The sequence below is a fragment of the Theropithecus gelada genome, chromosome 19 (genome assembly GCF_003255815.1).
Source record: "Theropithecus gelada isolate Dixy chromosome 19, Tgel_1.0, whole genome shotgun sequence".
Lineage (NCBI taxonomy): Eukaryota > Metazoa > Chordata > Mammalia > Primates > Cercopithecidae > Theropithecus > Theropithecus gelada.
The window spans coordinates 4,364,752-4,389,126 of record NC_037687.1 but is presented as its reverse complement, the minus strand read 5'-3'; the positions used below and the strand labels follow the sequence as shown (position 1 = coordinate 4,389,126).

Genomic DNA, 24,375 nt, shown 5'->3' with positions numbered 1-24,375 from the left:
GTTTCACCGTGTTAGCCAGGATGGTCTCGATCTCCTGACCTCGTGATCCGCCCGTCTCGGCCTCCCAAAGTGCTGGGATTACAGGCTTGAGCCACCGCGCCCGGCCGTTTTTTTGTATTTCTTAATAGAGACGGGGTTTCACCGTGTTAGCCAGGATGGTCTCAATCTCCTGACCTCGTGATCCGCCCGTCTCGGCCTCCCAAAGTGCTGGGATTACAGGCTTGAGCCACCGCGCCCGGCCATTTTTGTACTTTTTAGTAGAAACGAGGTTTCACCATATTGGCCAGGTGGTCTCAAACTCCTGAGCTTGTGATCTGCCTGCCTCAGCCTCCCAAAGTGCTGGGATTACAGGCGTGTGCCACTGTGCTCAGCGAAAGTCATTTTTTTAAAAAAGATCCTTTAGCCTGCTACATTCAGAAGGGCTATAGTTAGAATTTCCAGTTAAAATTCAGTATGTCAAGTTACATCTGAAGAGCAGATATACACATCACATGATTTTCTTTGTTTTAGAGACAGGATCTCACTGTGTTGCCTAACGTGATCAAGAACTCCTGATCTCAAGAGATCCTCACATTTCTGTCTCCCAAAGTACTGGGATTACACGCATGAGCCACAACATCTGGCTGAATGATTTATTAGTATGAATATCTCCCCATACAATTTTTATTTATTTATTGTATTTATTTTATTTTATTTTATTTTTGAGACAAGAGTCTCGCTCTGTCGCCCAGGCTGGAGTGCAGTAGTGTGATCTTGGCTCACTGCAAGTTCCACCTCCCAGGTTCACGCCATTCTCCTGCCTCAGCCTCCCGAGTAACTGGGACTACAGGTGCCCGCCACCACGTCCGGCTAATTTTGTGTATTTTTAGTAGAGACAGGGTTTTACCATGTTAGGGAGGATGGTCTCGATCTCCTGACCTCGTGATCCACCCGCCTCAGTCTCCCAAAGTGCTGGGATTACAGGCATGAGCCACCGCTCCCGGCTTATTTATTTATTTTTTTGAAATAGAGTCTTGCTCTGTCACCAGGCTAGACTACAGTGGCGTGATTTTGGCTCACTGCAACCTCCACCTCCTGGGTTCAAGTGATTCCCCTGCCTCAGCCTCCCGAGTAGCTGGGACTACAGTGTGTGCCACCACGCCCAGCTAATTTTTTTGTAGAGATGGGGTTTCACCATCTTGGCCTCTCTGGATGGTCTCGATCTCCTGACCTCATGATCCGCCTGCCTCAGGCTCCCAAAGTGCTGGGATTACAGGCGTGAGCCACTGCCCCCGGCCAGCAATTATTATTACTATTTTTTTTTTTTTTTTGGAGATAGGATCTTGCTCTCTTGACCAGGCTGGAATGCAGTGAAATGATCTCGGCTCACTGCAGCCTCTACCCTTTGGACTCAAGTGATCCTCCTGCCTCAGCGTCTTGAGTAGGTACAGATATGTGCCACCACACCTGGCTAATTTTTAATTTTTTATAAAGACGGGGTCCCACTTTGTTACCCAGACTGGTCTCAAACTCCTGAACTCAAGCAGCCCTCCTGCCTCGACCTCCCAAAGTGCTGGGATTACAGGTATGAACCACCTTGCCCGGCCCTATGCAATTTTTTTTTTTTTTGAGAAGGGGTCTCGCTATATCACCCAGGCTGGAGTTCAGTGGTGTAATCTTGGCTCACTACAGGCTTGACCTCCTGAGCTCAAGGAATCTTCCTGCCTCGGCCACCACAAGTAGCTGGGACTAAAGATGTGTACCACCATGGCAGGCTAATTTTTTTTTTTTTTTTTTTTTTTTTGTAGAGATGGGATTTCACCATGTTGCCAAATGTTGCCAAGGCTGGTGCAATTTTTCTTTTCTTTCTTTTTTTTTTTTTTGAGACAGAGTCTTACTCTATCGCCCAGGCGGAGCGCAGTGGCGCGATCTCGGCTCACTGCAAGCTCCACCTCCCGGGTTCACGCCATTCTCCTGCCTCAGCCTCCCGAGTAGCTGGGACTACAGGCGCCCGCCGCCACGCCCGGCTAATTTTTGTATTTTTAGTAGAGACGGAGTTTCATCATGTTGGCCGGCCTGATCTTAAATTCCCGACCTCAAGTGATCCACCAGCCTCGGCCTCCCAAATTGCTGGGATTACAGGCATGAGCCACTGTGCCCGGCCTGCAATATGTTTTAAAAGCTATGTGTTACACAGGCTGCAACGTAGACGAATCTTAAGGACGTTATCCTCAATGAAATCAGCCAGACGTAAAAAGACAAGTATTGTCTTCTATGTGTCCACTCGTAGGAGGTCCCTAGAGTTGTCAAATTCATAGAGAGGAAAAGGAGACTAGAGGTTACCAGGCATTGGGGGTAGTTATTACCTAATTAGGCGGAATTTACGTTTCACAAGATGAAATGTAATGATTGCTGTAAAGGTTGCACAACAATGTGAATGTTCTTGAGGCCACCGAACTGTACACTTAAAAGTGGTTAATGGGCCGGGCGCGGTGGCTCAAGCCTGTAATCCCAGCACTTTGGGAGGCCGAGACGGGCGGATCACGAGGTCAAGAGATCGAGACCATCCTGGCTAACACGGTGAAACCCCGTCTCTACTAAAAAAAATACAAAAAATTAACTGGCCGTGGTGGCAGGCGCCTGTAGTCCCAGCTACTCAGGAGGCTGAGGCAGGAGGATGGCATAAACCCGGGAGGCGGAGGTTGCAGTGAACCGAGATCGCACCACTGCACTCCAGCCAGCCTGGGTAACACAGCAAGTCGGCCGGGCGCGGTGGCTCAAGCCTGTAATCCCAGCACTTTGGGAGGCCGAGGCGGGTGGATCACGAGGTCAGGAGATCGAGACCATCCTGGCTAACATGGTGAAACCCCGTCTCTACTAAAAATACAAAAAAAAAACTAGCCGGGCGTGGTGGCGGGCGCCTGTAGTCCCAGCTACTCGGAGGCTGAGGCGGGAGAATGGCGTGAACCCGGGAGGTGGAGCTTGCAGTGAGCCGAGATCGCGCCACTGCACTCCAGCCTGGGCGACAGAGCGAGACTCCGTCTCAAAAAAAAAAAAATAAATAAATAAACACAGCAAGTCTCCTTCTCAAAAAAAAAAAGAAAGAAAGAAAGGCGGGACACGGTGGCTCACACCTGTAATCCCAGAACTTTGGGAGGCTGAGTCAGGTGGATCATGAGGTCAGGAGTTCTAGACCAGCCTGGCCAAGATGGTGAAACCCCGTCTCTACTAAAAATACAAATATTAGCTGGGCATGGTGGCACATGCCTGTAATCCTACCTACTCGGTAGGCTGAGGCAAGAGAATCACTTGAACCTGAGAGGCGGAGGTTGCAATGGTTAAGCCAGGTGTAGTGACTCATGCCTGTAGTCCCGGCTACTTAGGAGGCTGAGTTGGGAGGATCACTGGAGCCTGGAAGTTCCAGGCTGCAGTGACCCGTGATTGTGCCTGTGAATGGCCACTATAGTTGTGCTCCAGCATAGGCAACATAGGAAGATCACATCTGTATAAAAATTTTTTGGGCCAGGTGTGGTGGCTCACTCCTGTAATCTCACTGCTTTGGGAGACCAAGGTGGGTCGGTCACAAGGTTAGGAGTTCAAGACCAGCCTGGCCAACATGGTGAGACCCTGTCTCTACTAAAAATACAAAAATTAGCTGGGCATGGTGGCGTGCGCCTGTGATCCCAGCAACTCAGGAGGCTGAGGCAGGAGAATGGCGTGAACCTGGGAGGCAGAGCTTGCAGTGAGCCGTGATCGTGCCACTGCACTCCAGCCTGGGCGACAAAGCGAGACTCCATCTCAAAAAAAAAAAAATAATAATAATAATAGTAAGAAGAAGAAGAAGAAAAATTTAAAGTTCCAACAGCTTTACAATCAAAGGCTGGGCGAGTTGGCTCACACCACTAATCCTGGTGATTTGGGAGGCTGAGGGGGATCGCTTGAGACCAGGAGATCTATACCAGCCTGGGCAACCTAGCGAGACCCCATCAGTATAATAAAATTTTATTTTTAAAATTAAAAGTTATTTATTTACTTTGAGTTTACCTTTTAAAGTTTTTTTTGGTTTTTGTTTTGTTTTGTTTTGAGACACAGTCTCGCTCTGTCACCCAGGCTGGAGTGCAGTGGCACGATCTGTGCTCACTGCAAGCACCGCCTCCCAGGTTTACGCCATTCTCCTGCCTCAGCCTCCCGAGTAGCTAGAAGTACAGGTGCCTGCCACCACGCCTGGCTAATTTTTTGTATCTCTAGTAGAGACAGGGTTTCACTGTGTTAGCAGGGTTGGTCTCAATCTCCTCCTGCCTCAGCCTCCCAAGTAGCTGAAGTTTCAGGTGCGCGCCACCATGCCTCACTAATTTATTGTTTGTTTTTTGAGACAGAGTCTCACAAATCAGAGTGCAGTGGTGTGATCTCGGCTCACTGCAACCTCTGCCTTCCAGGTTCAAGCAATTCTTGTGCCTTGGCCTCCCAAGTAGCTGGGATTACAGGGATGCACCACCAGCACTAATTTTTTTTTTTTTTCTTTCTTTCTTCTTCTTTTTTTTTTTTTTTTTTTTTTTTTGTAGAGACAGGGCTTCACCATGTTGCCAGGGTGTTATTTTTATTTTGTTTTTTAGTATTATTATTTTTTGAGATGGAGTCTCGCTCTGTCGCCCAGGCTGGAGTGCCATGGTGCGATCTTGGCTCACTACAACCTCCACCTCCCAAGTTCAAGCAATTCTCTGCCTCAGCCTCCCGAGTAGCTGGGACTACAGGTGCCTGCCACCACCCCAGGCTAATTTTTGTATTTTATTTCTAGTAGAGACAAATTTTCATCATGTTGGCCAGGCTGATCCTGAACTCCTGACCTCGTGATCCAACTGCCTCAGACTCCTAAAGTGCTAGGATTACAGGCGTGAGCCACTGCGCCTGGCCTGTTATTTTTATTTTTTAGTAGAAACAAGGTCTCACTGGCCGGGCGCGGTGGCTCACGCCTGTAATCCTAGCACTTTGGGAGGCCGAGGAGGGAGGATCACGAGGTCAGGAGATCGAGACCACCCTGGCTAACACATGAAACCCTGTTTCTACTAAAAATACAAAAAATTAGCCGGAGCGTGGTGGTGGGCGCCTGTAGTCCCAGCTACTTGGGAGGCTGAGGCAGAAGAATGGCATGAAGTCAGGAGGCGGAGCTTGCAGTGAGCTGAGATCATGCCACTGCACTCCAGCCTGGGCGACAGAGCGAGACTCTGTCTCGAAAAAAAAAAAAAAGAAAGAAAAGAAACAAGGTCTCACTATGTTACCCATCCTGGTCTTGAACATCAGGGCTCAAGCAATCCTCCTCCCTTGGCCCCCCAATGTCCTGGGATTACAGGCGTGAGCCACTGTGCATGGTTGAATAAGTTTTTAAAAATTACCCAGAGGTTGGGTGCGGTGGTTCACACCTGTAATCCTAGCACTTTGGGAGGCTGAAACAGGTGGATCACCTGAGGTCGGGAGTTCAAGACCAGCCTGACCAACATGGAGAAGCCCTGTGTCTACTAAAAATACAAAAAAGTAGCCGGGCGTGGTGGCAGGTGCCTGTAATCTCAGCTACTCGGGAGACTAAGGCAGGAGAATCTGGAGGTTGTGGTGAGCCGAGATCGCACTATCGCACTCCAGCCCGGGCAATAAGAGCGAAATTCCGTCTCCAAAAAAAAAAAAAAAAAATTAGCTGGGTGTGGTGGCACATGCCTGCAGTCCCAGCTTCTGGGAGGCTGAGTGGGGAGGATTGCTTGAGCCCGGAAGGGGTTCTAGGCTACAGTGAGCCATGATTGTGCCACTGCACTCCAGCCTGGGGAGGAGAGTGAGACCCTGTCTAAATAAATAAATAAATAAATAAATAAAATACAATAAAATAAGAAAAAAGGAAAAGAAATATCCTCCCAAAGTGCTGGGATTACTGGCGTGAGCCACCGACAGCTCCTGGCGGAAATGTTGAATTATTCCATTTCATAACTTTATCCAACATGAGGAAGATAGTCAAGGAGAGTGTCATGGTGGAAGATGATTGAGTTAAGACAGATGAAGAGAAGTCCCTTCTAGTAAAGGAGAGTGCCTAGGCAAAGGCGCAGAGGTGAGCTGGAAATAATTCCAGGTAACTGAGGCAGAGGTGGAAACGTGGGCAATAACAAGAAAAGAGGTTTCTGAAACCCCCAGAATACTTAGAACCTGAAATAGAAATTTATTAGGGCCTGTTAATGTTAGGACCTCCTTAGACCAGGCTGAGGGGCACCATAGGATTTTATTCTTGGAGAAGTGGGGTGGGTCTCTGCCACTTTCTTATTTTTTCTTTTGTTTTTTTTTTTTTTTTTTTTTTTGAGACGGAGTCTCGCGCTGTGTCACCCAGGCTGGAGTGCAGTGGCGAGATCTCGGCTCACTGCAAGCTCCGCCTCCCACCCGCCTCGGCCTCCCAAAGTGCTGGGATTACAGGCTTGAGCCACCGCGCCCGGCCTTGTTTTTTTTTTTGAGATGGAGTCTCACTCTGTTGCCCAGGCTGGAGTGCAGTGGCAAGATCTCGCTCACTGCAAGCTCTGCTTCCCAGGTTCACACCATTCTCCTGCATCAGCCTCCCGAGTAGCTGGCACTACAGACACCCACCACTGCGCCCGGCTAATTTTTTTTGTATTTTTAGTAGAAACGGGGTTTCACTGTGTTAGCCAGGATGGTCTCAATCTCCTGATCTTGTGATCCGCCCGTCTCGGCCTCCCAAAGTCCTGGGATTACAGGTGTGAGCCACCGCACTTGGCCAGGTCTCTGCCACTTTCTAGCTGTGTGACTTTGGCCCAGTGTTGTACCTTTATTTCAGTTATAGGGTATACAATTCCTTATTCACAACAATGAGCTGTAATTTTCTTTTCTTTTCTTTTTTTTTCTGAGACGGAGTCTTACTCTGTCGCCCAGGCTGGAGTGCAGTGATGCAATCTTGGCTCACTGCAACCTTCACTTCCCTGATTCAAGCATTTCTCCTGCCTCAGCCTCCTGAGGAGCTGGGACTACAGGCACGTGCCACCATGCACAGCTAGTTTTTTATTTTTAGTAGAGACAGGGTTTCACCATATTGGCCAGGATGGTCTCGATCTCTTGACCTCATGATCTGCCCGCCTTGGCCTCCCAAAGTCCTGGGATTACAGGCGTGAGCCACTGTGTCCAGCCTTTTTTTTTTTTTTTTTTTTTTTTTTTTTTTAAGACATGATCTTGCTCTGTCACCCAGCCCCTTCCGAGGTGGCTGCTGTATGCGGCTGTTGGCGGGAGGCCTCAGTTCCTCACCACGTGGGCCTCTCCATGGAGCTGCTTGAGCTTCCCCCCATCATGGCGGATGGCTTTCCTCAGGTGAGTGAACCCAGAGAAAGAGCAAAGAGGAAGCATCAGTGAATTTTATGTCCTAGTTTCAGAAGTCCCACATTGTTGCTTCTGCCTTATTCTATTGTTAAAAATGAGTCACAAAGTCTAGCTGACAATCAAAGAGAGAAGAAATAGACTTTGCCTTTCTTTTTTATCTTTTTTCTTCCTTTTTTATTTTTTATTTGTTAAGATAAGATCTCACTCTATCACCCAGGCTGTAGTGCAGTGGCAGGATCACAGCTCCCTGCAACATTAACCTCCTAGGCTCAAGTGATCCTCCCACTGCCCACTCCCTAGTAGCTGGGGCTGCAGGTGTGCACCACCACACCGGCGTAATATTTTGTATTTTTTGTAGAGAAGAGGTCTCACCGTGTTGCCGATTATGGCCTCAAACTCACGAGTTTGGCTGGGCATGGTCAATCGCACCTGTAATCCCAGCACTTTGGGAGGCCAAGGCAGGCAGATTACTTGAGGTCAGGAGTTGGAGACCAGCCTGGCCAACATGGTGAAATCCTATCTCTACTAAAAATACAAAAATTAGCTGGGTGTGGTGGTGAACACCTGTAATCCCACCTACCTGGGGGGCTGAGGCAGGAGAATTGCTTGAAACTGGGAGGTGAAACTGGTTGTGGTGAGCCAAGATTGTAGGCACCACTGAACTCTAGCCTGGGAAACAGAGCAAGACTCCGTCTCAAAAACAACAGCAACAACAACAACTCATGAGCTTAAGCAATCTGCCTGCCTCAGCCTCCCAAAGTGCTGGGATTATAGGCATGAGTCACTGATTCCAGACTGTCGTTTTCCATATAAAATATTAAGAAATGATGAAAAGAGTCTGGGCACAGTGGCTCACGCCTGTAATCCCAGCACTTTGGGAGGCTGAGGCAGGTGGGTCACTTGAGGTCAGGAATTTGAGACCAGCCTCGCCAAGATGGTGAAAACCCGTCTCTACTGAAAATACAAAAATCAGCTGGGCATGGTGTTGGATACCTGTAATCCCAGGTCCTCAGGAGGCTGAGGCACGAAACTCGCTTGAACCTGGGAGGCGAAGGTTGCAGTGAGCCTATATCACACCACTGCACTGCACTCCACCCTGGGCGACAGAGTAAGACTCTGTCTCAAAAAAAAAAAAAAAAAAAAAAAAAAGCAACAACAACAAAGAAAAGAGTAGTACAACCAACTCAGTATGTTCTTTTTTTTTTTTTTTTTTTTTTTTTTTTTTGGGAGTACAATGGCGCAATCTCAACTCACTGCAACCTCCACCTCCTGAGTTCAAGCGATTCTGCTACCTCTACCTCAGCCTCTCAAGTAGCTGGGATTACTGGCTAACACCACCACATCTGGCTACTTTTTGTATTTTTAGTAGAGATGGGGTTTTGTTATGTTGGCTGGGTCAGTCTTGAACTTCTGACCTCAAGTAATCCACCCGCCTTGGCCTCCCAAAGTGCTGGGATTACAGATGTGAGCTACTGTGCCCAGCCCAATTTTTTTCCCTCTTTTAATAAGACAGGGTCTGGCTCTGTTGCCCAGGCTGGGGTGCAGTGGTGTGATCATAGCTCACTGCAGCCTCAAACTCCTGGGCTAAAGCAATCTTCCCACCTTGGCCTCCCAAAATGTTGGGCCTACAGGCCTGAGCCACCCGTCCAACCCATGTTATTTCAATTTCAGTCTTAGAGTGGGCTGTTTCCTCACCTGGAGGCCTCTCCTCCCTCAGTCTCTGTGTATCTCATTCCAACTCCTTTTTTGTTTTGTTTTGTTTTGTTTTTCTTTTTGTTTTTGTTTTTTTGAGGGACAGTCTCCCTCTGTTGCCCAGGCTGAAGTGCAGTGGTGAGATCTCGGCTCACTGCAACCACCACCTCCCGGGTTCAAGCGATTCTCCTGCCTCAGCCTCCCGAGTAGCTGGGATTACTGGCGCCGATAGAGACAGGGTTTCACAATGTTGGCCAGGCTGGTCTCAAACTCCTGACCTCAAATGATCCACCGGCCTTGGCCTCTCAAAGTGCTGGCATTATAGGCATGAGCCACCACGTCTGACCCCCAACTCCCTTTTTTGGAGGCTTGTTTTAACTGTCACTTTGTGTATCTTCTTTGGGAATCGCACAGCCCAAAGTATGCCACTATTAACTGGTTTCTCTGTCTTGTTCACCAAAGTGGATCCCCAGGTCCCAATTGGATGCATCCTCTTAAACAGCTTCTACCTAGGGTAAGTGGTGGTGGTGGTGGTGGTGGTGTTGGTGGGGTGGGGTGGGGGGCTTCAGGGACCAAAACAGGGCCAGAAGGTGGGGGCCTCCAATACCCCACATTAAATTGGGACTTTATCACGTAAGCTCTGGGGAGACAGGGAAGGTTGGATTTTTGTTTGTTTTGCTTGAGACAGGGTCTCTCTCTGTCGCCCAGGCTGGAATGCGGTGGCTTGATCACAGCTCACTACAGTCTCGACCTCCTGGGTTCAAGTGGTCCTCCCGCCTCCGCCTGCCAAGTAGCTGAGAGGTGCGCGCCACCACCCTCGGCTATTATTTTATTTTACTTTTTTTTTTTTTTTAAATAGAGACGAGGTTTTGCCATGTTGCCCAGACTGGTCTCCAACTTCTGGAATCAAGCAATCCTCCCGCTTGAGCCTCCGAAAGTGGTGTGATTGCAGGCGTGAGCCACCGCGCCCAGCTTAGGTTGAGCAGCGAAAGGGACAGGGCCCAGTGCTTTCTCTGCGAGGTTCAGTCGTCCTGTCACCGTCTGTCACCGTTTGGGGAGCGCCACGGAAGGTGCCAGGCAAGGCACTGACTCTAATCGAGAGGCGCACTCGTCGCCCTGGCAACGGAGTCCGGAAGAACCACAGAGACGCGACTCCAGCGTACAGAGCGGCCGCCCTGGGCCAGCGAGGCACCGAGCGCTAGAGAGGCACGTCTAGCCTATTGTCACGTGGCCGGCCTCGGGAAGGCGGGACTTCCGGCGGCGCGGTATTTTTTTTCCGGTGGCTGGTCCCGGGCGGCCCCTCCCCGACTGGGCCCTGTGCCCCCCGCCCCCGCGGCCCCTCGCCGCCGGGCCAGCCGCCACCATGAAGAAATTCTTTCAGGAGTTCAAGGCCGACATCAAGTTCAAGAGCGCGGGACCCGGTCAGAAGCTCACAGAGTCCGTGGGGTGCGTGAGGAACGCAGGGGCGGCCGGGGAGAGGGGTCTGGGGCCTCGGACGGCTCGGGAGATCGGAGAGGGCGAGGGGCTGGGGAGCGGCAGCCGAGAGTCAGGGGAGGGGGAGAGGCTCCAGGGGCGGAGCAAGTGGAGCCGAGGATGGGCGTCAAGGGGAGGGGAGAGAGATCTGGGGTCGGGGCAGGAGGGGGCGGGTTTGAGCCGGGGGCGGGGCAGGGGAGGCGGGGGGAGGGGAACATGCGCAGGGGGCGGGGCAAGGGGGCCGGGTGGGAGGGGAGGTCTCGGGGGCGGGGCCGCAGGAGGGTCCGAGGCAGTGGCGAGGGATTAGGGCGGCGGGGCTGCAGGAAGTTGGCGGTCAGTGGAGCGACCCTGGGGGAAAAAAGGAATGATGAGTTCTGAGACGGCTGGTGAGGGAGAGATCTGGGGACCTGGCTGGTCCTTAAGTGGCCGGGATGATTTGGGGGAATCTAGGTGACCATGGATGAGAGCTGAGCTTGGAGGAAGACGCACAGCTGTGGGGTGGGGTGGTGGAGAGTTCTTCTGAGGCATCCATGGGAAGAGGGGTTCTGGACTTGGGATCTGGAGCACGTGGCAGGCTGATGGGAGACCAGGAAGAGTCTGGAAGGCCAAGGAGGCCGGGGTGGGTAGCGTCTTCAGTCACCTGGGAGGGGCTGAGGAAGGTGTGTGAGGAGACTGGAGGTGAGGGACTCTGACAGATGGACTGTGACACGGGAGGGGCCTGAGAGGAGAAGACCGGCGAGATTGACGCGTCTGAGCAGGTTGGGAGAAAGGCCTTCTCTGCAAGGCTTCTCTGCCAGGTCACCGTGTCAAGTGGATTATGGAGGTGAGAGGGGAGGGGAAAGGAGATAAGTGCCGGGCAGGCTTCTGGATCGTCTAGGGAGGACTTGGAGAGAAGGGCCTGAGTAGGGGCTGAGCCAGCTGGGAGGGCAGGTGGAGGGCCGGGAAAGAAGTGGCGCTGGAGAGGGTGCGAGGCTGCGGGCTGCTGGGCTGAGAAAAGGGAAGCTGGAAGAGCTGGGGCTGCTGCAGGGAGCTGGCTGGCCAGGGGGTGGTGGGGACTGATGGAGAGTGAATGAGGAAGGAGGTCAGCCAGGCAGCCAGGGCAGGGGTCTGTAAGCAATAATGGAGGGGATTGTGAAGGGGTGGGGGCTGGGAGGGGGTAGGAGGAGAGGCAGGGAGGTGGCAGGAAGTGGGGGTCAGTGAATCACGGGTTGGTGGGGTGGTGATGGAGGTAGGGGCATAGCGAGGAATTCAGGGTTCCTAGGGGAGAGCAGGAGAGCAAAGGCTGAGTGAGAGAGGGAGAGGGGTCAGGGAGAGAAGTGGACAAATGGGGGGAGCCCTTCATTGATTCAACTAATAGTAGGTGGAGTTAGGACTGGGCGTGACAGGAAGGATGCAGGGCATCAGGGTGATGGCTGGGTCAGCCCAGAGCCTGGCGGAGAGGGGAAGGTAAGAGGGGAGACTCGGGAAGGGAAGGGGTGCAGAGGTCCCCTCTGGAGCGACACTGGATATCCAGGGTGTGTGGGGCGTGTGGGCGCCAAGTCCTGTTTTAGGCTGCAGTGGTGGACAGGAGAAGGCCTCTGCTGTCCCAGGGCTCACCTTCTAGAGGGAGCTGATGGACAAATAAACCAACAGACCTTAGATGAGGGCTCAGACGGTGCCCAGGGCCTTGAAGGAGGGTGAGCAGACGCCATCAGGTGGTTTGGGAAGGCCTCTCCCAGGACACAGTGAGACTCAGCCGTGGGGAAATCAGCCCCCTCCTTCTCTCCCTGTGGCAGCTCTAGCCCTTTCCAGATCCCCTGTCCTCCTCCCTCCCTGCCAGAGAACACTGTGGGCAGAAGGCGCAGACAGTGCAGGGGCTTGCGGCGGGAAGCAGCTGGGGTATGGGAAGAACCGCGGGGAGCCCAGGGGAGCCAGGCCAGGGGAGGGCAGTGGGCCAGGCCGGGAAGGGCTCTCCGGCCGAGGGAGGCTTTAGGATTTTGCAGTGGGAGGGCATCTTGCAGTGGAGTGATGCTGACGCTCCCTGGCTGAGGTTGCAGAAGGGTCCCTGTGGCTGCCCAGGGGGGCAGGGTCCATGACCGGTTGGGGTGAGGTACCATTTTGTTGGAAAGACCTAGATATCGGATGGGGCTGGGATGGGTCTTCCTGAGTCATCTCCTCTTCCACCCAAGATGCTCCGCTGTGGGAGGACTAGATAGGCAGGGGTGGGCACGAAGCTAAGCCTCGAGACGAGGAGGGAGGGCTGCCCGGGTATCTAAGCAGAGCCAGAGGAGTACAGGGCTTGAACTGAGAGCCTGGCCTCCAGGAAGTTTTAATAGACTTACGACATGGAAAGTGACACATTCCCTGAATTCACGGGAGGGGCCTGAGAGGACACAGGCGAGACAGACGCGTCCGAGTAGGCTGGCAGAAAGGGCTTCTCTGCCAGGCCACTGTGCCAAGTGGATTTTGGAACCCTCCTTGGTGTAGGGCTCAACAGGGCAGAACCGCGAGTCCATGAGCTCTTGGTACTTGCACAGTCCCGGGCCTGGCATGGAGTGGCCAGGGCGAGGCTGGTTCTGCTGTCCGCTGACCCCAGGGTCCTGCCACAAGGGTGGTGTGGCATGGGGCACATTGCCCGGACTTCCTGACCCTCTTGGGTTTGGGAACGGGATGGTGAGGCCTCCCTGGCAGCTTGTTAGGAGGAGTCAACCAACCGAGCCGACTGGCTCCCAGCAGGGGGCCCAGCACACAGTAGGTGCTCAGCAAACGAAGCTGTGACCTGAGGGTGGAGACTCTCACAGCAGGGAGTGGGGGAGGATGTGGCATCCCTTGAGTCTCCTCAATTCCTGAGGATGTGGGCTGGGTGCTGTGGCTCATGCCTGTAGTCCCAGCAGTTTGGGAGGCCCTGGTGGGAGGATCATTTGAGGCCAAGAGTTCGAGACCAGCCTGAGCTACACAGCGAGACCCTGTCTCGATAGAAAAATTAGCCATGCGTGATGATGCTTGCCTCCAAGTCCCAGCTACTCGGGAGGCTGAGGTGGGAGGATTCCTTGAGCCTGGGAACTCAGGGTTGCAGTGAGCCGTGATCGTGCCACTGTACTCCAGCACGGGTGACAGAGCAAGACCCTGTCTCAAAAAGAAAAAAAAAAAAAGGCCCTGAGGATATCAAGGTGCCTTCGCCTCGGGAGGGGTGCTGCCACCCCATTTTACAAACGAGGATGCTGAGGCCCAGTGGGGCAGGACTTGCCCGGTGGTGCAGAACTGAGCGGAACCAGCATCTCCTTCCTCCAGGGGCTCTTCCGCTTGCAGAAGAACCATCTGGTGGCTGCGGGTGGCCCCTGGGAAGCAGGCGTCCTGGCCCGCATAGGCAGGGACACGTCTGACTGGTGGTGCTGGTGGCAGGAGCTGGGGAGCAGCAGAAGCTCCCCTGTGTGACCGCACGTCAGGTTTGCCGGCCACCTCAGGAGGATACACTCGCTCTCCCTCGGTCTGTCCCCAGGGAGAAGGCCCCCAAACAGAAGTCCAGCCAGCCGGCCCCGAGGCCGCCCCGCCAGGGACCCACCAATGAGGCACAGATGGCGGCCGCTGCCGCCCTGGCCCGGCTGGAGCAGAAGCAGTCCCGGGCCTGGGGCCCCACGTCGCAGGACAGCATCCGAAACCAGGGTGAGGCATGGCCCGCCTCGGGCCCAGGTTGGGGCTGTTTGAGGTTCCCAGCTCTAGTGCTTGGCCCTGGACGCAGAAGTCACACGAGCAGCTGTGGGGGTGTGAGGGTCACCCTTGGGAGCGACTCACCAAGGGCAGGTGCTGGGGGAAGGGCAGCTTCCTGGGGAGGGGGTGGGCGCAGAGACTTGGAGCAGAAACAGGGACTGCGCAGGCAGTGGGGTGCTGGCTCAGGCTGAGGGGTGGGTGCAGAGCGAGTCCTGCAGGGGACCTCCAGCCTGACCTCCAGCAGCAGCAGGCTGGGGCGTTGTGCGTGGCTCACGGGCCCACCCCAGGAATGAGGGGGCTCGGGCCAGGACAGAGGCGTGCTCACCATCCTGTCTCTGCTTCTCCTTCTCGGGCTGCCTTCCAGTGAGAAAGGAACTTCAAGCCGAAGCCACCATCAGCGGGAGCCCCGAGGCCCCAGGGACCAACGTGGTAAGAACAGCCACTGGTGGCACTGTCCCACGCTGAGGGGTGGGGACAGCTTGACTTCATCGTGGTGGAGGGGAGATGTGGCCTGGACCTTGGGGCTCCAGGGTGGTTAGGAAACCTTGCCCTGCAAGGTAGAGGCGGGTGGTGGTGGAACATGGTGTTGTCCGGACCTTCGGGGCTCGGCAGCTGAGGATGCTGGCTCAGGCCTGGAGAAGTGGGCCTCAGGTACATAAGCCCATCGCTCCCTCCCCTTAATCCCTTAAGGTGGATGCAGTTACAGTTCTCACTTTTCAGAAAGAGAACCGGGGTTGAGAGAGGTCAAACCAGCTGTCCTCTCTGCTACACCCCAGAACCAGCAAAGACAGGACCGGCTAGTCTGTGGCTTCAGAGCCTGTCCCCTACCACTGCCTGCTCCTGCCTGGCTTGGAGGTCAAGGGGCTCTGTGGAGACGGGTGGAATCAGGGAGGCCTTCCTGTAGGAGGTGGGCCTTGAGAGCTCTGCTGAAAGGAGTTCTAAGCAGCTTGATCCTCGAGGATTCAGTGAATTTTAGCACGCAGGGACCTTAGAGATGGCCTGGAAATGGAGGCCCAAAAGTCAGGACTTGTCCAGGGCACTGTGCCCACGGACTCCCACACGGAGCTCCTTCCTCACCAGGTTGGGGACAGGACCAGCAGGAGCCCAGCTGCCGTCTGCTGAGTGCTTCCTGCGTGTCAGAAGCTGCTCCGTGTTTTCCGTTCCTTACCTTGTTTAGTTCTGAGTAGGCCCCACAGGGACATTTGACATACCAGGGAACAGACTGAGGGATCCAGTCACTTGGCCAGGATGTCTCTCATGGCCACCAAGTGGAAGGGACAGCATGGGAGCTAGAGATGTCTGGTTTTGCGGGCCACACTCAGGACTGTGGTGCTCGGCGAGGCTCGGGGTGCTTCTGTCCACAGTCCAGACTCGGACACTTTCACCGCCCCAGGTATCTGAGCCCAGAGAGGAAGGCTCTGCCCACCTGGCCGTGCCTGGTGTGTACTTCACCTGTCCGCTCACTGGGGCCACCCTGAGGAAGGACCAGCGGGACGCCCGCATCAAGGAAGCCATTCTTTCGGTGAGTGGCGCCCCGTGTGCTCCTGCCCCAACCTGTAGCTTCCTGTGCCTGAGCCACCCCGCATCGGAAGCCCAGGTGGTACAGGTCCCTCCCAGAGTCCCCAGAGCCCACTGCTAGTAGTGAAGTCCCTCTTCTGATACCCCGAATCCAGGCACACCATTGTGTATGCATCCGTATCTCCTCTCTCCCAGCTCGGTTTGTCTTTCTTTTTGACATGGAGTCTCACTGTCACCCAGGCTGGAGGGCAGTGGTGCATTCTCGGCTCACTACAACCTCTGCCTCCTGGATTCAAACGATTCTCCTGCCTCAGCCTCCCAAGTAGCTGGGATCACAGGTGCCCGCCACCACGCCCAGCTAATTTTTGTATTTTTAGTAGAGATGGGGTTTTACCATGTTGACCATGCTGGTCTCGAACTTTTGCCTCAAGTGACCCACTCGCCTCAGCCTCCCAAAGTGCTGGGATTACAGGCGTGAGCCACTGTGCCTGGCCTGGTTTTGTTTTTCATAAAAGGTTATGTATTATTTGCTTCAGTACAGAAAGAACTTCCTACAAAATTAGCCGGGTGTGGTGGCATATGCCTGCAATCCCAGCTACTCGGGAGGCTGAGGCAAAAGAATTGCTTGAATCTGGGAGGCGGAGGTTGTGGTGAGCTGAGATCGTGCCATTGCATTCCAGCCTGGGCAACAAGAGTGAAACTCGGTCTCAAAAAACAAAAAACAAACAAACAAAAAGAACAAAAAAACTTCCACAGCATTTTTTTTCCCCTAATACAGCAAGTCCTCACTTAACACCATCAATAGGTTCTCAGAAACTTCGGCTTTAGCCTGGGCAACATGGCAAAACCCTGTCTCTACCAAAAACAAAAACAGAAACAAATTAGCTGGGCATGGTGCCGTGCACCTGTAGTCCCTGCTACTCAGAAAGCCAAGGTAGGAGAATTGCTTGAGCCTGGGAGGTGGAGGCTGCAGTGAGCCGTGATCAGGCCACTGCACACCAGCCTGGGTGATATGTGAGACCCTTTCTCAAAAAGTAGTAACAGTGGCCAGGCGTGGTGGCTCACGCCTGTAATCCCAGCACTTTGGGAGGCCAAGGCAGGTGGATCACCTGAGGTCAGAAGTTCAAGACCAGCCTGGTCAACATAGTGAAACCCCATATCTACTAAACATACAAAAATTAGCCAGGCGTGGTGACAGGCGCCTGTATCCCAGCTACTCGGGAGGCTGCGGCAGGATAATCACTTGAACCCCAGAGGCAGAGGTTGCCGTGAGCCGAGATCGTGCCATTGAGTTCCAGCCTGGGCACTGGGCGACAAGAGCAAAACTTCATCTAAAAAAAAAAAAATAGTAACAGTTCCATAGAGACTCTCCAGACTCACACCTACTCCAGCAGTGTGTGTGAAAGCACCCGTGTCCCCATCCTCTCACTGTACTGTAAATTACCAAACTTTGATCTTTACCCCTATTGACAAGTGAAAATAACATCCCAGGATAGATTTAATTTGCACTTTCCTTATTTTGGGTTGGGTTGGCCATGTTTCATATGAAAATGCATTCTTTGTACATTATTAGATAGTTCGTCTTTTTCTTAGTGATTTGTAGGCACTCTTTATATATTAGGCAATTCAGGCTTTTGCCTATGATATGAGTTGCACATATTTCCCTCTAGTTGCTCATATGCTGGCTCTGCTTATGTTCTCTTTGCTGTGTAGGATTTTTTGATCTCTGTATAATTAAATGTGTCAGTCTTATTTCTTTTTTTTTTTTTTTATTTTTTTTATTTTTATTTTTTTTTTTGAGACGGAGTCTCGCTCTGTCGCCCAGGCTGGAGTGCAGTGGCGCGATCTCGGCTCACTGCAAGCTCCGCCTCCCGGGCTTTCGCCATTCTCCTGCCTCAGCCTCCCAAGTAGCTGGGACCACAGGCGCCCGCCACCTCGTCCGGCTAGTTTTTTGTATTTTTTAGTAGAGATGGGGTTTCACCGTGTTCGCCAGGATGGTCTCGATCTCCTGACCTCGTGATCCGCCCGTCTCGGCCTCCCAAAGTGCTGGGATTACAGGCTTGAGCCACCGCGCCCGGCCATGTCAGTCTTATTTCATGGCTTTTGGGTTTGGGGCCATTCTTAGAAATGCTTTACCCACTTCCATGCTGAGAGAATTCTTTTGTGGCCTCTCCAGTGTTATTTATTTATTTATTTTTTGAGACAGAGTCTTGCTCTGTCACTAGGCTGGAGTACAGTGGTGCAATCTCGGCTCACCGCAACCTCCGCTTCCCGGGTTCAAGGGATTCTCCTGCCTCAGCCTCCCAAGTAACTAGGACTACAGGTGCCCGCCACCACGCCCGGCTGACTTTTGTATTTTTAGTAGAGATGGGGTTTCACCATGTTGGCTAGAATGGTCTCGATCTCCTGACCTCGTGATCCACCCGCCTCGGCCTCCCAAAGTGCTGGGATTCCAGGCGTGAGCCACCGCGCCCGGCCTCCAGTGCTTTTCTTCTGGCTTCTCACTGACTGCTGGCTTGTTGTTTCCATGGTTGAAGCTTTGATCCAGCTGGAGCGTGTTATTATGTAACACGGCAGGGTGGAGCTGATGTTATTTTTTTCTAGATCTTGGCTCAGTTCTCTTCTCAGCCCCACCTGTGGAGAGCACCTGTCTTTTGCTCACAGCTGTGAAATCCCACCTTTCTTACAAAGTACATTCCTGTATGGATTTGGACGCCTTCCTGGCCACTGTTCCTTTGTCCCTTGTCTGTGCACGTACCCAGCTCCTGACCTAAGCCTGGCAGCCAGTTGCCCAAAACACCCAAGGGCCGCTTTTGGAGCTGACGCCCTTTCCTTGGCAGGTGTGCTGTCCCGGGCACTCTGATCCCCAGGAAGCTGTTGTCCTGGGGACGGCAGGGGCGTCTCGCAGCTCTGCCTCTCTCTGCATCCACGTGCTCTGCCCCGCTCCCCACATCACCTCGGCACCTAAACCAGCAGACTGGGCTGGGTCCCAATTTTCTGTTGGCATGAGCCCTGGCTCAATGTGTGGGTCATGGGTCTGTGTGACGCAGGGGGCTGCTGAGGGACCCTGTTGTGCAGTTGAGGGTGGGGGGTGGTGGGTGGAGCTCTGGGCTGCCTGGGCAGGTGGCCCGAATCCTGACACGTGGCCCTGGGCGGCCCTGCTGTTCACCCGCCCTCATCTGGGCAGCCCAGGGAGGTGCAGGTGGCAGCCCTGCTTGCCAGGCCATGGGTGGCTCTCTGGGTGTGGCCGTGTGTGGTAGCTGTGCCGAGCGTGAATGGATTTGTGCCTCAGTCTTGTCCGAGTCTTAGGGTACCTGTTCTCAGCCTCTCCGTGCTGGGACGCTGTACATCGCAGTCAGCAGGGCTGGCTCTGGGAAACCCCAGGAATTCCGGCTGTGACTTCTCCCCTCCCCTAGTAACATAGGCGGGACCTCGGGGTGGGGCAGGGGCTGGGGGTATCCGTCTTCCAGCCATTGAGTTTCAGACATTGAGGGTTGCAGACTCATTTGTGCCCTCTCTGCCACCTGCCATCCCTGTGACAAGGGGCCTCTAGGTCTCTTTCTTGACATGAGAGCCGGGAGTCATTCCGGAACGTCCATCATGGGGCTGTGAGATCAGGAGGGATGCGGTATCCATGGTGGCGGGAGGTTCTGTAAGGGGCAGCGGCCTTGGTGGATCTCAGCACTGAGGTCGGGTTCTAAAGCCAGAGTGTGAGGCAAAGTTCTGTCATGTCACACCGGCCCCCAAGTCCCGTGGGTCTAGCCTTGAGAAGGCGGAAGGGCAGACTTGAGTTCTGCTCCGTCTTGGCCGTGTCGCCTCTGCCCTGGCGTGTGGGCAGGGCCGCGGTCTTCGAGGATCTCTCTTTTCCTTTCTGTGATGAGTGCACAGCTAGGGCTGCTCCACGCTGCCGCTCTGCCTTCCTCTTCCTGTCCCTGTTACCTGGGCAGCGGAGGGCCGTGTGGCCGGGGTTCTCAGTGAGCAGCTTTCCCTGTTTCCCTCCTCCCAGCACTTCTCCACCGACCCAGTGGCTGCCTCCATCATGAAGATCCACACGTTCAACAAAGACCGGGACCGGGTGAAGCTGGGCGTGGACACCATTGCCAAGTGAGCGCGTGGCCCCTTTGCCCTGCCCGGCCCCTCCGGCTCGCCCCAGCACCCTTCCCACTGGGGCTGTCACCCTCTCTGGTGCCCTCATGACCTGCTGAGGTGGGCTAGGAAGGGAGCACAGGCCGAGAGTGAGGCAGCTCCACCCAGAGGCCTCGGGCAAAGGACTGGGCCTCTTTGGGTCTGTTTACCCATGTGTGAAATGAAGGTGTTTACGGAATCAGGGGTTGCCCACCCTGGCTTCCTTGGGGACCACTCGGGGAGCATGTGGAGGAGGCGGGGTCCCACCCCACTCCCCGAGTCTCAGGATTGGGGGCAGGCCTGGAAGTCCACGCTGCCCGCCAGCCCCGAGGGAGCCCCCCACAGGAGCCCCCTGCTGGCGCTGCGGCCCCCCGGGCTCTGGCTCTCCACTCTTCCGGCCCTGTGGCTCCCCCACCGCTGTGGTTAACTGGTGCCCTTCCAGGACTGGTGGGACAGTGAGGGGCTCCATGGGGCTCCTGCTGGCACCAGGGGTGGGCTCCGTGGGGTGTGCGAGGTATGCCTTCCACCCGGAGACGGTCTCCTGCCCTGGGGTCACTGGGCCGCTTCTTCCCTCTGACTAGAGGCCAAGTGTGGCTGAGCCACTGACCTGGGGCAGGAGGCACAGAGGGGCCGGGCGGGCAGCCTGGGCTGTGCCCCACTCACCCGCTCCACCTACCCCAGGTACCTGGACAACATCCACCTGCACCCTGAGGAGGAGAAGTACCGGAAGATCAAGCTGCAGAACAAGGTGTTCCAGGTGGGCGTGCCTTGTGGCCCTGGGCCCAGGCTGGGGGTGGGGGCAGCCGGCCTGCAGGAGCCGGTGGTGGCCCACACCAGGCAGTCCCTGGAGGAGCTAGCGAGAGTTGAGCCCCAAGCATTGAAGCATTCGGCCAGTAGAAGGTAGCAGGACAAGATAGGGAGCAAGATTTTAATGCACCAGTCACCTCAAATCAACAAATTCTGCCTCTCCTCACCCACATCCTTTTCCTCCTCTTCAGTTGGGCTTGTTTGGGAACATGTGGGCACTGGGGAGGTTTCTCATGCAAACCAGATGTCTGGTTCTTCTGGGGGAAACGGCAGGGTCTGGCCGCCCTGGCCTGTGTTAGCCTCGCTTCAGGCCCCAGCAGTATCTGGCTCCTCAGCCTCACTCTTCGTGCCCGGTTGTGACTTTTTCCTCTGTGCGGAGCTGGTGGAGACTCCACAGCCCCCACCTTAGAAAAGCAGGTTTGCACCTAGAACTGAGGCACCCCCAGGGCTGGGCCCCATACAGGGGTCAATAGCTGCTCCCAATAGCGAGGGCCTCTGGACCGGGTGGGGCGTGGCCCGGCCATGGAGGAGGCCAGGGGTCCCCAGTGACCCCCATCTCCACCCCCAGGAGCGCATTAACTGCCTGGAAGGGACCCACGAGTTTTTTGAGGCCATTGGGTTCCAGAAGGTGTTGCTTCCCATCCAGGATCAGGGTAAGCGGACAGGGCTTGGCTGAGTGGCGAATGGGGACAAGGGGCCTCGGGGCAGGAGGGCCCGGCTTGGGGGTCTCTCCGCTGCACAGTGACACCCATGTCCTGCCGCGCTGTAGAGGACCCCGAGGAGTTCTACGTGCTGAGTGAGACCACCTTGGCCCAGCCCCAGAGCCTGGAGAGGCACAAGGAACAGCTGCTGGCTGCGGAGCCCGTGCGCGCCAAGCTGGACCGGCAGCGCCGCGTCTTCCAGCCCTCGCCGCTGGCCTCGCAGTTCGAACTGCCCGGGGACTTCTTCAACCTCACGGCAGAGGAGATCAAGCGGGAGCAGAGGCTCAGGTGGGCCTAGTGTCCGCGGAGCGGAGTGGGGCGGGGTGGGAGAACCCGGGCCAGCTCCTGACCTGGCCCTCATGTGCAGGTCCGACGCAGTGGAGCGGCTGAGCGTGCTGCGGACCAAGGCCATGCGGGAGAAGGAGGAGCAGCGGGGGCTGCGCAAGTACACCTACACGCTGCTGCGCGTGCGCCTCCCCGACGGCTGCCTCCTGCAGGGTGGGCACTTGCGACGCCCAGGGAGGGTGGCTTGGGTTGGTGGGGGCCCTGGGCCCCACCTGCGCTGACCTCCCCACTCCCCAGGGACCTTCTACGCCCGGGAACGGCTGGGGGCAGTGTACGGGTTCGTTCGGGAGGCCCTGCAGAGCGACTGGCTGCCTTTTGAGCTGCTGGCCTCGGGAGGGCAGAAGCTGTCGGAGGACGAGAACCTGGCCTTGAATGAGTGCGGGCTGGTGAGTGCTGGCCCACAGGGGGCTGCTGACCCGGTGCCTCTGCAGGTTCTCCGGGGACCGGCACAGCCCCTCAGGAGGGAGCCTCCATGTTTCAGAGCAGGGGGCCTGGGCAGGTCCCTGGGTTTGAATCCCACTTTCCCAGTTACTGGCAACAGGGCCTTGAGCGAGTTCAGAACTACTCCACACCTCAGTTTCCCTCGTCAAATGGGAGCAGTGACGCGTGTTAGCTAGTGCAGTAAGTTTAGGCTTAGGTTCCGGGAGTCCCGGAGGGAGAAGGCAGGAGGCCGGGGTGTGAGCCACAGCCTCCACCAGCTGAGATGGCTTCCAGGCCAGGGTATCCCTGAGCCCAGCTTGCCCGCTGAGTTTCCCGCGGCGGGAAGAGCCACTGCACGGCCACATGGAGACAGAATGACAGCCTGCCCCCACTGCAGGTGCCCTCTGCCCTCCTGACCTTCTCGTGGGACATGGCTGTGCTGGAGGACATCAAGGCTGCGGGGGTCGAGCCGGACACCATCCTGAAACCTGAGCTCCTGTCGGCCATCGAGAAGCTCTCTTGAAATAAAAGCAGGGTTGGCCTCAGCCCTGTGGGTCTGTCTCATGCTCTCCCTGTTCCTCCCCCCGCCACCCCAGGGCCTCCAAGCCACCTCTGGAAATACTTGGCTCTGCCCCATGGGCACGGGAGGGGTGCCAGCTAGCTGTGGAGCTGTGGAACTGGGCCCCGTGGCAGAGCCCCCATCTCCTGGGGGCTGTGGAGATGCGCCCAAGCCCCTGAGGGAGAGGCCCGGGGACGCCATCAAATCTAAGCCCTCCCTAGCTGCTGGTAACTGTGTCATGAAGCTGCCAGGCAGACACATGTGGCATCTCCCTGGGCAGGAGAGCAGGCCTGCAGCACGGGTCCCGTTCCCGTGTGCTGTGGGTGGCAGCGGCTGCGCCTGGCGCTAGGGCTGCTCTGTGGATGTGGGTGACGACGGCAGGAGGGGACGCTGGCCTTCCCGCACACAGACCTGCAGTTAGTAAATCATAAGCCCAAATAAACAGGGTGTTTGAATATAGTTTTTTGGTGCTCCATTGAAACCATGGGACACAGGGCAGGCTCACCTGCTATAGAGCAGGCGGCACGGGGGCTGGGCATGGCTCCCTGTCAAGGTGGCACCAGGCGGATACCTGCTCTTGGGCCAATGCCTGGCCACAAGTGCCCGATGAGCCACTTGCCTGGGGAGGAAATCTCATGCGCTAGGGGAGGCTGTGCTGTGCCCACAAAGGCCCAGTCCCCGCGGGCCTCCCCCAGCTTGGGAGGCGAGTGCTGTCACAGGCCTGGCTTCCCTGTAGCCAGAGGGACAGGGCGTCCTGAGACAGCCACATCCTCTTCCTGGAACCTACAGATGCGTGACTTCACCTGGCAAGAGGGGCTTGGATTGTATGATGAAAGGTCTTGAGCTGAGATGATCCTGGGTGGTCCGGGACCCAGTGTCCTCAAAAGAGGTGGCAGGAGGGTGAGGCAGAGGTCAGAGAGAGACTGGAAGAGGCTGCACTGTGGCTGTGAAGGTGGAGGAAGGGGCCCTGAGCTGAGGGATGCAGTGCCTCTGAGTACTGGGAAAGTCTCAGGAGGGCCTGGTCTTCCTGCCCACAGCTTGATGTCAGCCTGGTGAGGCACGCGTGCACTCTGACCCCCAGGCTGTGAGATGGTGACTGTTGCTTTAAACCAGGTGGTTTGCGGTGTGGCAGCCCCAGGAGACACAGGGACTCCGCCCTGCAGTGTGGAAGGCATGCGTACGCCGGGCCCACTGCTGACTTGGGGATGCAGGTCTGCACCTGGGGGAGGTGCCCAGGGCCTATGCTCATGCCCCTGACCTTGCATGGGTCCCTCCCTCGCCCCTGATACTGCCCTAGCTGGTGTGGGCACCCGGCCTGTTGAGAATGAAGGCTGTCACTCCAGTCTTGCGTCCCTGCAGGCCCCAGGACCTGACTCCAGGTTGTCAGGAACCCCTGACTCTGGGTTGTCGGGAGCCCCTCTAAAGCTCGTCGAAGGTGTGGCACAGGGGCAGCCTCTGCTTCATGCACAGCCGAATCCTGCTTCCCAGCAGGAAGGCCTGGCCGGGGCCTCCTGCCGTCCCTGACTGGGTGGATGGAGGTAGCTGACACCTTTCCCACATGGGGTTCCCTGAAGGGAAGCTTAGATTTCAGGTGGGGTGTGGCCAGGAGCAGGGCTGGCGAGCGTGACCCTCCCCATGGCTGTGTGTGCTCTGAGCTGCTCAGCACCACAGAGTCCTCCCTCGGGGACAGTGGGGATAAAGCCCACTCAACGTGGG

The 24,375-nt window shown here is 55.6% G+C and overlaps 1 protein-coding gene across 1 annotated transcript; it reads left to right on the top strand.

Moving 5' to 3' along the window:
* Window positions 1-10,298: 10,298 nt before the first annotated feature.
* UBXN6 (UBX domain protein 6) lies at window positions 10,299-23,118 on the top strand. Its single transcript, XM_025366528.1, has 11 exons — window positions 10,299-10,470; window positions 13,976-14,139; window positions 14,549-14,613; window positions 15,578-15,706; window positions 19,709-19,806; window positions 20,509-20,584; window positions 21,203-21,287; window positions 21,404-21,623; window positions 21,703-21,833; window positions 21,918-22,066; window positions 22,498-23,118. The coding sequence occupies exons 1-11, from the start codon at window positions 10,388-10,390 to the stop codon at window positions 22,621-22,623; spliced, it is 1,326 nt and encodes a 441-aa protein (XP_025222313.1). The 5' UTR covers window positions 10,299-10,387; the 3' UTR covers window positions 22,624-23,118.
* Window positions 23,119-24,375: the final 1,257 nt, after the last annotated feature.